Consider the following 15,133-nt stretch of genomic DNA (forward strand, 5'->3'; position numbering starts at 1 on the left):
AATAAGAATGATTTACGTCAGATCCGTATTGCTTATTTTAGATATTGCAAACTTTTGCCGTACCTTCCCACTTCATATTGTAATACACGTATTATTGAGAATTTTGGTGCTACTGACATTATTCAATCGTTTGAGTTGCTTAGTACTAATTTAATAAGATACTTTTGAGTCCCTAGGCCCAAACCACAGTACTATCCGGGCGTTTTTGTCTGATGTGAAGGTTTAAGTTGTGCATGTGTTTTTCTATTGTTTTTTTCTTTCTTTTTTGTGTAACTTGCTCTGTTTGTTTTCCTATAGATGGGTGAAAAAAAATTATAATTATTATTAATAAATATGTCACATTTTCAATTGAGCGCACAAAATTGCTCTAAAAACTTTTCCAGACAATGACTTAATTTTTTAATCCAAAATACCCAAAAATAGTTGGGTATTTTAGTTGGGTACAAAAATAGTTGGGTATTTAATACCCAAAAATAGCTTATCTAAATACTATCGCACAGGAACTAGTGCTAATATAATTTACTAATCGTTATTATTGTTTTCTCCTAAAAATTAGTATGATTTAATTCGTAAAATAAAGGAAAGAGTGAAAAAAAATATGTTGTTTTCGAGTAACCTGAAACCGGCAAAAGGTATTTTTTAGAATTATCAGACTATAAATAGAATTTGTTTGAATACAGAAAATCAGACAATATCCTATACTTAAAATGGTAAAATCACTGTTGACTAGTACAGTTCACTGGGCAATACTGTACAATTTTGAAGTATCAAAACTAAGATAATTCTAGACCGTCTGTTAACACTGAATTCACATGTGTAATCAGAATATTTCCTTCAACTTCTGTTTTTGGGAATCATTTTCATAATTAGTTGTATATATATATTTTTTTTTTGTTGAAATTTGTGTGTTTTAGATTAGAAGGAGTAGTTTAGTATTCCAAGACGTTAACGGATTCGCAATGGCACCTTTATTTAAGGGCTTTAAAACATTTTTTGTTAATTTTTTTGGTGTTAAAAAGAAAGCAAGTAAAAAAAAATTCATTATTTAAAAAATTGTGCAAGATAAGCCAGATTATCTTTTTAAGTTTACCATAAAAATTTTGCTAAAAACATGCCCAAATGATCAGAAAAAAAAAATTTTATTTGAAATTAATCCTAGTTTGACAAAAAATTGATTTTTAGAAATGCTCACTTCAAATTCGCGGTTTATAGGAAAATTATAATTGTATGTTGGTCGGCAAGTCTATATCCTAAGCTATAATGGTAAAAGGATATATTTATTTGAAAAAGACTTTTCAGGCACAACATTATCTCAGGAAAATAACCCAGTTCCCCTTTAGATAAACTTGATTTGAGGTTCTAATGCATTGCAGCATTTGTCCTATATATTTTAATAATTGTCCGATATTTTTAAAAAACGAATATTGGTTATTTTCAAAAATATAATTTAGTGACATTTGATTTTTTCTTTCTAGGTCAAATGGACGCTCTGCTTGATGCGGAGAAAATCAGAACGGAAATGAAATCTACAAAAGAAGAATGTGAAGCTCTGAAAAAGCAATTATCAGAAATGAATAATTCATACACTGCGTCACAAAGTAAGGCATCTACTGTTATTTTTCTTTTCTCCTTTATTGTGTTATGAGATCAACACTGTTTTTTTTACCGGTTTTTATGTCTTTTGGTGGTCATTTTTGTTTTTTATGAGAAGATGATAAGGACCTAATTTTTGCGGTTTTTATAGAGCATGTGAATTTCTTGCCAGATTGATGAATATGATAATATATTATTAAAAACTGTATAAAATTATTGCCTTTTCGCTTGTCCTTGAGCCAGAGTCAACAATATGTGAGATTTGTTGGAGTTTTGTAGTTCCAATCAGAAAGGACTACCTGAAGTTGTTTTGCCAAGCTTTTGTTTTTAAGCCGTGTTTCTGCTTTCGAGCGGGAAGTTCCTTTCGAGTAAACAGAGGGTAGATTTTAGGGTAGACTATTCCCTAAAAGCACTTAAGATGTGTTACGGCTCCCTGGCCCGGTTGTCGAATTATTTTCTTTGAACGATAAATAAAAAAATTTAGAGATCTGAAGGAGCATTTTCCTATGGGTTTGAAAGCGCGCCATCTATTTTTACAGACCATTTCTGTTTGTAATCTGTTCAGTTCGTGATTTTGTTTTCTGTGTTTGGGACAGAGGTAGGGGAACGGTATCACATTCGCTTTTTTAATTTTATTAGTTCTTTCATTGCTAAAGAAATTAAGGATTTCCCTTTCCTCCTTTCTTAGTTCTAATATTAAAAAGTGGTCCTATTTACGACAGCAGAATTGAGCTGATTGATGTACACGCAATAGTGTTTTCTGCAAAAATTCTCCTGAGATCCACCATTTTGAAGTTGTATAGGGGCTGAAAACTCCTTATGGTAAAGACTTGAAAAAAATTGGCCCAACGCTGTGTTCAAAAATGAGCCAAGACCTGATTGAAAAACAACCTGGATGTAAAAGCGGATCTACAACTTCTATCCCACCTCCTCTCATCCCAACATTTTGGCTAAAAAGTATTATTGGACCTTGTTTGAGGCTGAATCTTGTAATGGTTTTCAGTCTGTATAACGGGAGAACCAGAGGGGCACCATTGGCATCTCTTTTAGTTAGCAATGTTAGGAAGCACAAAATGGGCTCTTGACGTCTCCATTGTACCCTCCCCTGCTCTCTCCCAAATATTTGTTTGTGTGATACACCTTGTTTGAAACAAAATCATATAAGGATACTTATGTTTTATGCCGTGGGCATAAAACATGGCCCTTCCAGCATCCCTCTTTGCCCTTCCAGCCCTTCCTCATTGGCCCTTCCAGCATCCCTCTTTGCCTCCTACTGCCAACTTCTTGGCCTAAAGATGAACATGTTGCACCTTGTTTGAACTGGAATTACGCAAGGGATTTTAGGTCTTAAGGTTGGGGAGCCAATATGGTTGAGAGGCCTGCTGTCACACCGCCGATTTCTGGCACATAGGTATGCATGTCGCACCTTTTTTGAATGGAACTATAGAATAATTTTTCAATCTGCGTGATTATATACCAAATTGGGACATACCTCTCCAAAACACTCTGAGGTTCTCCTCCGTCATTTTGCTATAAAAGTGAGGATGGTACATCTTTCTTTTACCTGAATAATACAAGGGTTTTAAATCTGTTTGACTGGTGGATCAAAGTGGGTCCGTGGCGTCTACGACACTTCCTACCTCTACCTTCTTAGGAGAATGATAGGTATATTACGCGTTATTTTTTTAATCCAAGGTAGATAATTAATTTCCGTTTGTGTGGTTTGAGGTTCAAAGCTGGTTAAAAGTAAAAAGTCACAAGTAAACGTGAAGCAAATAGATCAAAACGTAGCACTTTAATAAAATTCAGGGTTAGAACCAACACGGTGGGTGGTTAATCAGAATTGAACAAAGACAAACCCTTATAAAACAGCAATCGCTGACAGAACAAATGCAAAAAAAAAAATTACTGTATCAGTACCGAAGATCTTTAGGTGGTTCAGGTTCTTGAATCGAATATTGTATACAGAAACCTGCGTTTCTGTGGAAAATAATGGTTTTCAAAATTCAGAATTTCCTTATAAGATAGGAGTCGCAGGTCCAAGGGGGCAAAGTGAAGAAAATATTTAGCAAAGCAGAAGAAAACTGATCAAAGTTTTAATTTATTAGGATTTGTAAGAATTTTCCTAAATGGAGCTACATAAGAATAATATGTTATTTATACACGGCTGGATAATACATTATCTGTTTATTAATTACACAATTAATGCTCTGTTGATTTTATTGGGCATAAATTTAAGCGTAATCAGCGATGAATTTGGTGTCTTTAGAAATTGTAATATGAAGTGAAGTACTGGTCATTCTTGCGATCACTTACTCTGAACTTACCAGCAAGATCAGTAAGTGCCTAACTGGATTAATGGCTATGGATAAAAAGCTTAGTTACATGTCTAACCCTTATTGTGTACCACTCCCTGCTATTCTGGTACCTTATCAGGAGAGAATAGCAACTGAAAAGAAGTTCTGTCAAGGTTGAATCATCTGTCCATATGTTTTAAACGTGATCTGGTTAGGGCTCTCCATTGTCTTTGCGGCCGACAAGGACGCTCTTTGGCAATCTGTCATCGTTCATCTGCAGAACGTGTCCTAGCCATCTCAACAGTTGGTTACTCAATAATCTGTAAGTGATTTCTCTGGGAAACATCTAGCGAATTCTCCTCCGCTTTTCAAAGGGCCCAAACTTCAGAGTCACTGTTGTCACTGTAGCTTCTAATATTCTAATCTTGGTTCACAGACTTATTTTCCTATTCTTTCAAACTTTTTCAACTATGAAAAAACTCTGGGCTTTCTCGTTTCTACTTTCAACATCTTCACTGCACCTACCGTGTTTACTAATAATACTGCCTAGGTAACTGAAGCAGTACACTTGATTCATCTTCTCGCTACCCAACATCACCTCTTCACCTTCACTTACTCTCAGTCTTGGCGACCTAGTTTTATTAGTATTAATTTTCAAACCTGTTCTTGCATCCTGAAGTCTCAAAACTCCAAAAATTCATTCATTTTTCTAACATTTTCATCTAAGATGCTCAAATTATCAGCATGATCTAAGTTTAGGAGAGTTTTACTTTCCCAATTGGTTCCGTGTTCTCCTATTTCCTTTGCTGTGTTTCATAGGACAAAGTTCATCAAAATGATCCAAATAGATTATGCTGACGATATTGTATGCTTTATCTTAACTATGTCAGGTCTGAAAAAAAATCAAACCTGTTTGGTACAGTTTTAAATAAAGTAGCCTTACTATAAATCTTCTCCAGGCGCAATTATGTGCTATGTAACGAGCCTAGTTGAGTTAAATTGTATCCACTGTTTTTGGATCTGTTAAAGAAATGAAGAGCAATTTCTTTTCGAACTAATCTTTCTTTAGTGTATCCTAATCTTATTAGTAACGTTGAACGAGACCCAAGGATTTCTTAAGCTGAAATTTCTGTTAACTATGGTAGATTTTCGACTGTGAGTGGGCCTGCTTCCCAGTAGTTTGTTCTCCGTCGGTAGATTGCCGTGGTTTTTTTTTATATTTAGATTATAAAGATGTATTTAATATTTTGCGTGAGAAAGATTTAAATCATCTGTGTCGAGGTTTTTTTTAAATATTGTAAATTTCTTATCTATTTTCCACTTCGATTAGTAATATGGAACGTGAAAATCGGTTTCAAGTTAGGGACGCCCCTTCAGGATTTTCAGACCTAGCGATTGCTATAGCCAAAAAGGCATCTCTCAAATTTAGTTCTGGCGAGACTGCTCGGCGGCTTTCCACTTTAGTAATGATTGGTCTGTTGTAACGCTGCTGGTTCCTTCGTATCTTGTGTCTCTTATTTTTTATTTTTATCTCTTTTTCCCTTTGTTACTCTACTGTGCTGTGTTTTCCTTTTGTACTACTGGTGAGCTAAAAATATGTATATAAAATAATAATAAAGGGATACCCGTACTGTTCAATTGGACTTGAATCGTTGTTTTGCCTAAAATCGGGCTTTCTCTGTTATTTTGCTTCTATTATTAAATCACGAGCCTTAAATCTTACCGGCCTTAATTTTTACCTATATCTTTTCATGTGAAAAAAGGTGACGTGCTCTAAACCATAATTCTTTTTTGTTATTGTAATTGTCATTATTTTTTACTTTTTTTTTAGCTGGAAGCATAAAAGAAAAAAAAATATGATTGAAATTATGCTTTATTTTGCCTATTTTTTATGTTTTAAGGAATGATTTGCCCTAAATTTTGAAAAAAAAGAAGAAAAAGACCGGTGCTCTCATTTTTGAATTTTTTGTACTTGAATTTTTTGCGTTAAATAAATGATCCATGTTCTTCAGTAAGTCTTATTTTTCAGTAAGACCAGCGTTATAACATATTCTTGTGTAAGATTATTCACGGGCCCGGAGGACCCCTTGCGTAAGGATCCCCTGCCGATGCGCTAGGATACGAGGGAACTCTTGGTGATATGGTAACAAAATATTGGTGACATTGTAGTATTCGACGCGATTAAAAATTTTTTTTGGCAACTTCCTAACTAAGATTTATCTAAAATTTTTCCTTTTTATTTACTTTTTTTGCAAAAAAAATATGACCAGAATGCGAAGTATTCTTGTCTTATATGGGTGCGTTTTCCCGAGTATTTGGTGATTGTCTAATGTCCAAAACAGACTATAATCATACGTGTATAATTGCATAATCACACACCTATGTATAATTACATAATCTTACGAAACTATAGAGAGTATAGTTGGGCTTTCATCAACTTCAATACCTGATTCGTTTAGTTGACCAGTCAAAGCAAAAATTTGCCCGTAGGATTTTCCCCGATTATTATTTTCCCGAATATTGAGGATTGTTTATATTATCGTGATTTTTCTTCCGGTAGAAAAATTCCACATTTTTGTAGATGAGAGCTTGAAATCTCAGTCGTTCTCTGATATGGTGAATCAGATGGTGTGATATTCATTAATATCGCTTGACTTTTTAGGGGTGTTTCCCCCCTTTTTCAAAAATATGGCAAATTTTCTCAGTTTCTTAGGCTTTGATAGGCTACGTTAAACTCAATGATTTTTTTATATTTTCTGTCAGGATAAAAAGCTTATTATTTTGATGCATGTATTGGTATCAAAATTCTGATTTTAGAGTTTCGGTTACTGTTGGGCCAAGTCGCTCCTTACTTATAGTTTGTTATCACGAACTGTTTTGACTAGTCATGGTCAAGATTGGCATTAAGGTACGATTGACACGGCTTGAGTTATAGTTGTTATATAAACCCTTTCTATTTAATCTAAGGAATAAATGAAGAATTAAAGCAGAGATGTGACGATCTTGAAAGCCGATTAGCCATTGAAGTTGAAGATAGGACAAACTTGAAAATTGCTATAGATGTACTTAAAAATATGTTTGAAACTGAAAAGGCAGAACTCGTAGAGTAAGTTATCCTAAATATTTCAAGGTTGTTTTTTGCTCCTTTATATTAGATCTTAAAGAGCCAAATTTCTACTTTTGTCTTTTTTTTCTCTCTACTTTTCTTTTTTCTTTTCTCTTTACTTTACTTTTCTCTTTTCTTTTCGTTTCTTGATATTTTTCTTTTTTCTTTATGCTGAAAGGCAAGTACTACATAGAAAACCGGAAGTTGAAAAAGGGAACAAACTGTCTACCAAAAGAGCTTCAATAAGAACTAATTTTCATTTAAAAGTTTTTATTTATACTAATTTTTTAAATCAAAAATTTTAACTTAACATTTCTATTCAAAAATCCATTTAGAGCTCAATTCAATTCAATTGGGTTTTATTAATACAAGTAGAAATAAATAAACATAAATAAACTTCTCTATGCAAAAAACGCACGTTGAGTCCCTTAAAACAAAAAATAACGATTCCTCCTAATCCCGCTTTACGACTCTCGCTTTACTCTTCAACACAACCACATCCCTCGTCGATACAATTCATTATCTAAGAGATTCTCCCCTTTCTCCCCGAGAGCATAGCTACCTTAACCTTACAAAATAATAATAAATGAATAAAAAACAAAAAATAAACCGATATAATAATGATAATAATTTTTAAAACAGCTCTTTAGAGAATTTCAGCCAAATTCCGTCTTTCGTAAGTTTTTAGTCTTTAAGCTATTCCGCAGGCAGGATTAGGCGTGAGAAATAAATAAAATCAAACCTGGACAAAGACGGGAAGGATCTTTCCTGTGATTGGTTTGAAGAATCTAGAAGACATCCATAATGTTTACCTGAAATTACGCTTGTGTAATATACTTTAGAATCACAATTGAATATTTGATGCGTCAAATGAACAAAAGATTGAAGTACATTCCCTTCCATTTATCTTTTTAGATGTCATGGAGGCGTTTTTTAAAATGTTTTTCGCCGTTTTTTTCACGTTTTTGGTTTTTAGTTTCAAGGTTTCTAAGTAAACAACAAGTAGAACAATAGGGAAATTTTTATATAAGGTAGTGGAATGCAATTTTGAATCAATTTGTCGGCCTTATATCCAAGGGCCGTCCTCAGCAAAACAAATGAAAAAGAAAAACGAAGAATATAAAAGAACTCACATTAAAATGCAATCTTTAAAACTGAAACATTTTCTTAAAACTGTCCTAGCATCATTCTTTCAGACCATAAATAAAAGTTCAAATAGGGATAAAATCCTTTTAATAGACAGTGATGATGATAACAGGGATAGAAATTCACAAAATACCAGATATGTCGGTCACATATGCAGTGACCGTCATCCGTAGTACGGTAGTGACGTCATCAGTAGTGACGGTCACTGCATATGTGACGGAATATCTGGTATTTTTGTGAATTTCTATCACTGTTATCATCATCACTGTCTATTAAAAGGATTTTTATCCCTGTTTGAAGTTTTATTTATCGTCATGAAAAGGCAGTGTGGTCTACGAAATTAATTACTTCAGGCAAGTTCAATTGAGTCCTAGATGATCTTTCCTGAAGTAATAAGGCTAGGAAGTGCCATTTTCGCCTCATAGGGCAACATACCTGCTGTTTTTAGTTACTTTAATTACTTTTCATGCATTTTATTAAGAAAAATACCGTTTTTTGAACAGGTTTTTTTTTTTACAACAGAAAATGTCACGAAAATTGTTGTTTAAAGTTGTTTTTTTTAATCAATAATCACTTTGAAATTCTTTGGGGAATGTTAGTCCAAATTGGTCTTATTTTTTTTTTTTTTTTTTTTTTTTTTTTTTAAATTAGTGTTTTTGTAGATAAATTGTCTACAGATTTTTTTGTATACCGACTTACTGACCAAATCTCAAACAGTAAACTGTACGATAAGAAAGGTTGTGATAGCCACATCACTATCACTATCTCACTATCTGAGATCTAGAGCTATAGTGAGAGAAAGGTTGAAACGACTAGGACACGTCCTTTGGATGAAGGGTGGTAGATTGCCAAGGGTTGTCCTTTTCTTTTAGCCATTTAGGTTCAAACAATAAACAGGCCGTCCCCGGATGGGTTGGGAGGATGTCGTAACAAAAGGTTTAAGGGAAATGGGAACTTCTGGAAGGGTGTAATGAGAGAGGCTTTGAATAGATTGGGATGTGGAAGGAGCGTGCGTAGCTGTGTTAGCCTCAAGCGGCTTTTTGCTGCCGTGAGTTGTGAGTAGTAGTTGTAGTAGATATTGTTGCTTAAGGAGGGGTGACGTGAAAAGCTATAATGGGAATACCGGCTCAGTGGGAGAATGTTCTATTCTAAGATTGGCATATTGGACCAACAAGAAGAACTAAAAGTTTTCATGTCAAATATCTTACTCAATTTAACATTATATGTGTTATTTTTACTTTCAAAAATACATTTGAAACTGATTGGCGAATATTAACCGGTTTTGTCGGTTTTGAGTTTTAATTTTAAGTCGGTTTTTAGTTTTTAATTTTTTTCTAATTGGTGGTGCGACCAGGGGTAGAGCTTCGTATGAAAAAAATATAATAGATATAAAATCACACCTTCACAGAGAGAAGAATATCCCTCATAAGATCGGCGAGAAGGGCCTGCAAGATGGTGGGAGTAAGTCAGGCTGAAAAATACCTGCTTTTAACAACCTATCTGTTTTATATATATCGAAATGCAAATAATGCGTACAACCTAACAAATAAAAAAAGGAAAAAACTTTCTGTATATACCACCGAAGGAAGCTCTTGCTCAATGATACTAAAATTAAGATCAAAGTTGGGAAAATAATTTAATCTAACAGAATAAAAGGACCATATTCAAATTTCAGAAAAATAACTTTATTCTAAAATTATTTGTTTTTTTTTTATATCACACACTAACAAAGACGCTTGAATTCATTTCTTATATTTGAGACACCTTCCTTCCTCTAGAATTATTTAAAGGGGGATGAGCATCATTCTTGTGTCATTGATAATTCAAACAATAAACTCGAACATAACCAACGATGGGAGAAGGAGGAGAGGGGGTAGCGTTTCTTTTTTTAAGTGGGCTCTTTTCTAAAAGAGCTCGTAGTTTGTAGTCAAAAACTGTACTTTAAAACTTCTTTTTCAATTTAAAAAATCCCTTTGAAACTGTTTTCATAATTTTAGCAAAAATCGGTCTTTGCTGAGTTAACAGAAACATATATCCCCTCCTATGGTTGGTTTGAAAGATATACAAAACTTCGCCTGAAAGTATGCTTGTCTAATATACCCTAGGATCACTGTAGGTGCTGTGTTCGCTTGTGAGAAAAATTTGGTTGCTGACTTTAGTAATTTTAATTACTTTTTCATTAAGAACATCTCCACTAACATGAAATATCTCTGTTAATCCCAATTTATGACAGTTTAATTTTGAAGACTCACTCAATATTTTCGCCCGCTATAACTTGAGAGAACCTATTTGCACATCAAATGATGAATGAATTTGTAGACCAGCTAAAGATATAGCAAAACAAAGGATTATTGCTCAATCATCTTGGTAGATTTCTTGTTCATTGATTCCAACCTGGTTCTTATTTAGTTTTTGTGTTGTCAAGTAAACTTCGAAAGGTTCGATTTTCGTTGTTTTTTTTTTTTTTTTTTTTTTTTTTTTTTTTTTTTTTTTATAGCAGTGAGGACGACTCGGCGGAGGTCCTTGTCGAAATATTTGCTTTTTTCTTCTTCTTCATGGTTTCGTTTTTTCACCTTTTTTGATTTTATTTTTCATTTTGTTATTTTCTTTCCTCTCTGAGTTTCATTTTTTATGTATAGCCAGTGTAGTCTTAGAATGTATTTATATTATCTTACTGACTTACAACAGTTTGGAAACCTGAAGGAGATATCTACTTTACACTACCTTGTTAGTCTTCTTGACATCATTCTTAAAACCTTGGAAACCCTGATACTTGGTTGAATCTTTTATTAATTGATCTCCAGAAAGCGTTCGACCTAATTGACCACAATATACTTGTAAATAAACTGCAGACGGAGTTTCAAGTGATTCCCTGTCTTTTTAAAATTGTTGCCTCCTTTTTAACAAATCGTTCTCAAGTGCTTAAATATTAAAATATTTATTCTGATCCCGTTCTGATCTTTTGTGGGGCCCCCAGGGAGGCCCGAAGGGTCCCATTTTATTCCTTGTAATGGTTAATAACCTCATGACTGGCCACACAGAGCGATGGAAGTATGTGGACGACCTGTCTGCACTCGAGGTTTATCGACGAAACATTAAAAGATCAATTATGACATTACTCGATGATGTCACAGAGGAGGCTTCTTGGTCGAAGATGAAAGTTAACGCTAATAAATCGTTAATTATGTTAAATCGTTTAATTAATTAATCGTATTTAGTAAAATCGTAAATTAATCGTAAATCAGTTAAATCGTTACTTAATTATGACAGTGAATTTTTTAACCATTCCACCCAAAATCTCTCTCACATGCATTAAACTACTTGGGGTGACAATTACTGCTGACTTGAAGTGGGATGCCCATACATCCTCAAACAAGTTTCCCCTTCGGTCTCTCTTTTAAAACTTCTGATTAAATTTTATTGCCCCCCCCCCCCCTAAGGATCTTCTCCAACTTAATTGTTCTTTTGTTCAGCCAATACTGGAGTTTGCTTATCCAGTGTGGCATTTCGGTCTTTTTTTAGAGCATTTTTATAAGATTGAAAATGTCCAAAAACGAGTGCTTAGAATCATAAATGGTGAAGGGAAGGTTTTATATCATTATTTACTAGGTAAGTTCAAGCTTGCCGCTTTGGTCGAGAGAAGGAACCTCCTGTGCCTTCGTTTCGGTATCTGGCCCTGTCTGTTCCTTGATTACGTTCCATCATTCCCGAACCCTACCCTCCCGCCTGCAACAGATCATCCCGCATAAAATCTCAAAAAGTCCCCAAACTGACCCCTATCCCCATGAAAGATATCACAAGAGTTTTGATCCGAGTTTTGATTAGTTGTATAATAGCCAGGAAAACTAGTCATTAATTTTATTGTTATCTATTTGTTTTTTCTTTTGTCTTTTAAATAAGTTTTGACTCATTTTTTCTTTTTTGTATTTTATTTGGATTGTGTTTGACGTGAAGATCAAGGGATTATGTTTGACGCGAAGGTCAAATTCTTCCGATATGGTATATATATATATATATATATATATATATATATATATATATATATATATATATATATATATATATATATATATATATATATGACGTAAAATTTAAATTCGGCAACCATGCTGTAAAAGAAATTGTTAAATTAAATTCTACTCTATATTTTTTGGCATTTTTTTAGATTGTAGTTTGTTTATAGCTCTCTCTCTCTTTTTTTTTTCTTTTTTTTGCTGGTAATGTTAGCCTAGAAAATGACATAGCTGTCGGGAATAAACGTCGTAACTGATATTTTCACACGTATGAGATAATTTCCAAAAACTGTTTGCTAAGCTGTTCTCAAAGGGAGGATCAGTAGGGCAATGTAAATTATGAGGATCAGAACTCATTTAACATACATTGTTCTTTTAACCCTTCCCTTGAGGACATCTTTGAAAATACTTTTGGTAATTATCTCAGAAGTGTGAAAATGTCACCTGTAATTTTTAGACATGATAGTGACGATAAGCCCAAAGCATTTTTGTTTTTATTGCTGGAAAAGTTTCAGCCATCTATGTACTGTAATTTTTACCACCTTTGTGTTGAAGTGCTTCACAACCAAGGACGTAAGGGGGAAGGGTCAAACCCAGTAATTTCCCCCCCCCCCTGTATACGGCCTTGTTCACAGCCACTTAATTTTTTGCCTTAGTCGTTCAATTTCCTTAAACTAAGTAATAAGACCTCCTGAGGTGCAGCTTTCCAGGTTTTCTAGCTTTCTCGACTTTTCAGATCTAGAATTTTTAGTGAATATTATAAAAACGTTTCGCAAAAGCTTTAAAAATGAAGAAATTTTGGATTATAATATTTGAAACGTCAAAATTCGGTTTATTGGGTGTCTGTCTCCCCAGCCTCCACAAGAATTGCTACAAACGTGCTTTTGTAAATACTCGGAGTATAAACTCGGAGTATATACCGTTAAGTGTATTCGGGTCTACAAATAATTTATACCATAAAAATATTTATTTGTAGAAAGCTGACCATATATAAAGGTGTATCTGATAGTGAATCTTCTATAATAAAAAAGTTTGAGCAGAAGCTGGACAAAGCCAGGGCGAATGAGGTAACGCTCAACCAAACCATCAAAGACCTACAAAATCAAATTCAGGAGTTTGACCTAGTTGCGAAGGAACAAACAGAAAGTTATGCAGCAGGGATGAGACAAGCTACTCAGCAAGCTGTTGAGGCTCAGGTACTTTTTTATTACACCCTACCTATTACCTATAATCTTATTACTTTATTATGTGGGATGGAGGTTGTCAGGTAACCTATTACCTATTACCTACTACAATTTACCACCCTACCTTTTTATTACACCACCCTACCATTTAACCTTACTACCACCCTACCGTAAGGTTAAATAACTTGAAATAACACAAAAAAAAAGTGAAATAATTATTCTAGTAAGGTGAAATAACGTTAAACAACAAAACAAAAAATGTAAAATAACGATTCTAGTAAGGTGAAATAACGTGAAACGACAAAACAAAAAAAGTTAAATAACGATTCTAGTAAGGTGAAATAACGTGAAAAAACACAACAAAAAAAGTGAAATAACGATTCTAGTAAGGTGAAATAACGTGAAAAAAAACAAAAAAAAATGTAAAATAACGATTCTAGTAAGGTGAAATAACTTGAAACAACACAACAAAAAAATTGAAATAACGATTCTAGTAAGGTGAAATAACTTTAAATAACACAACAAAAAAGTGAAATAATGATTATACTAAGGTGAAATAACTTTAAAAAACAAAACAAAAAATGTGAAATAACGATTCTAGTAAGGTTAAATAACGTGAAACAACAAAACAAAAAAAGTGAAAAAACTATTATATTAATTTTAAATAACGTGAAAAGAAAAAAAAAAAAAGGTAAAATAGCTATTCTATTATTGTTAAATAAAGAGAAAAAAAAAAACAAAAAAAGTGAAATAAAGATTCTAGTAAGGTTAAAAAGCTTTAAAAAACAAAACAAAAAAGTGAAAAAACGATTATACTAAGGTTACATAAAGTTAAACAACACAACAAAAAAGTGAAATAACGATTATAGTAAGGTTAAATAACGCGAAAAAACACAACAAAAAAGGTGAAATAACGATTCTAGTAAGGTGAAATAACGTGAAACAACACAACAAAAAAAGTGAAATAACGATTCTAGTAAGGTGAAATAACGTGAAATAACACAACAAAAAAAGTGAAATAATGATTATAGTAAGGTTAAATAACGTTAAAAAACAAAACAAAAAAGGTTAAATAACGATTATAGTAAGTTGAAATAACGTTAAAAAACAAAAAAAAAAATGTTAAATAACTATTCTATTAAGGTGAAATAACTTGAAACAAAAAAACAAAAAAGTGAAATAACGATTCTAGTAAGGTGAAATAACGTGAAACAACACAACAAAAAAGTGAAATAACGTGAAATGACAAAAAAAAAAATTAAAATAACGACTATATTAATGTTAAATAAATTTAAAAGAAACAACAAAAAATGTTAAGTAACTATTCTATTATGTTGAAATAACTATAATAGAAAAAACAAAAAAGTTACATAAATATTATAGTAAGTTTAAATAAAGTGAAACAACAAAACAAAAAAAGTGAAATAACGTGAAACAACACAACAAAAAAGTGAAATAACGTGAAACAACACAACAAAAAAGTGAAATAACGACTCTAGTAAGGTGAAATAACGTGAAACAACAAAACAAAAAAGTGAAATAAATATTCTAGTAAGGTGAAATAACTTGAAACAACACAACAAAAAAGTTAAATAACGATTATAGTAAGGTGAAATAACGTTAAAAAACAAAAAAAAAAATTTAAATAACTATTCTATTAATGTTAAATAACTTTAAAAAAAAAAAAAAAAAAAGTTAAATAACTATTCTAGTAAGGTGAAATAACGTTAAACTACAAAACAAAAAAGTTAAATAACGATTCTAGTAAGGTGAAATAACGTGAAACAACAAAAT

At 32.7% G+C, this 15,133-nt stretch overlaps 1 protein-coding gene across 1 annotated transcript in view; it reads left to right on the forward strand.

Annotated features, from left to right (window-relative positions):
• LOC148949890 (uncharacterized) overlaps positions 1-15,133 on the forward strand; it is a 141,589-nt gene that overhangs the window by 105,724 nt on the left and 20,732 nt on the right. Inside the window, exons 9-11 of the mRNA XM_089091982.1 lie at positions 1,476-1,598; positions 6,858-6,996; positions 13,132-13,351. Of these exons, the coding sequence (XP_088948108.1) occupies positions 1,476-1,598; positions 6,858-6,996; positions 13,132-13,351 (482 nt within the window). The remainder of the gene's footprint in view (positions 1-1,475; positions 1,599-6,857; positions 6,997-13,131; positions 13,352-15,133) is intronic.

Source organism: Artemia sp. Qi Xiang Cuo, chromosome 7 (assembly GCF_049724085.1).
Source record: "Artemia sp. Qi Xiang Cuo chromosome 7, ASM4972408v1, whole genome shotgun sequence".
In the NCBI taxonomy this organism is placed as follows: domain Eukaryota; kingdom Metazoa; phylum Arthropoda; class Branchiopoda; order Anostraca; family Artemiidae; genus Artemia; species Artemia sp. Qi Xiang Cuo.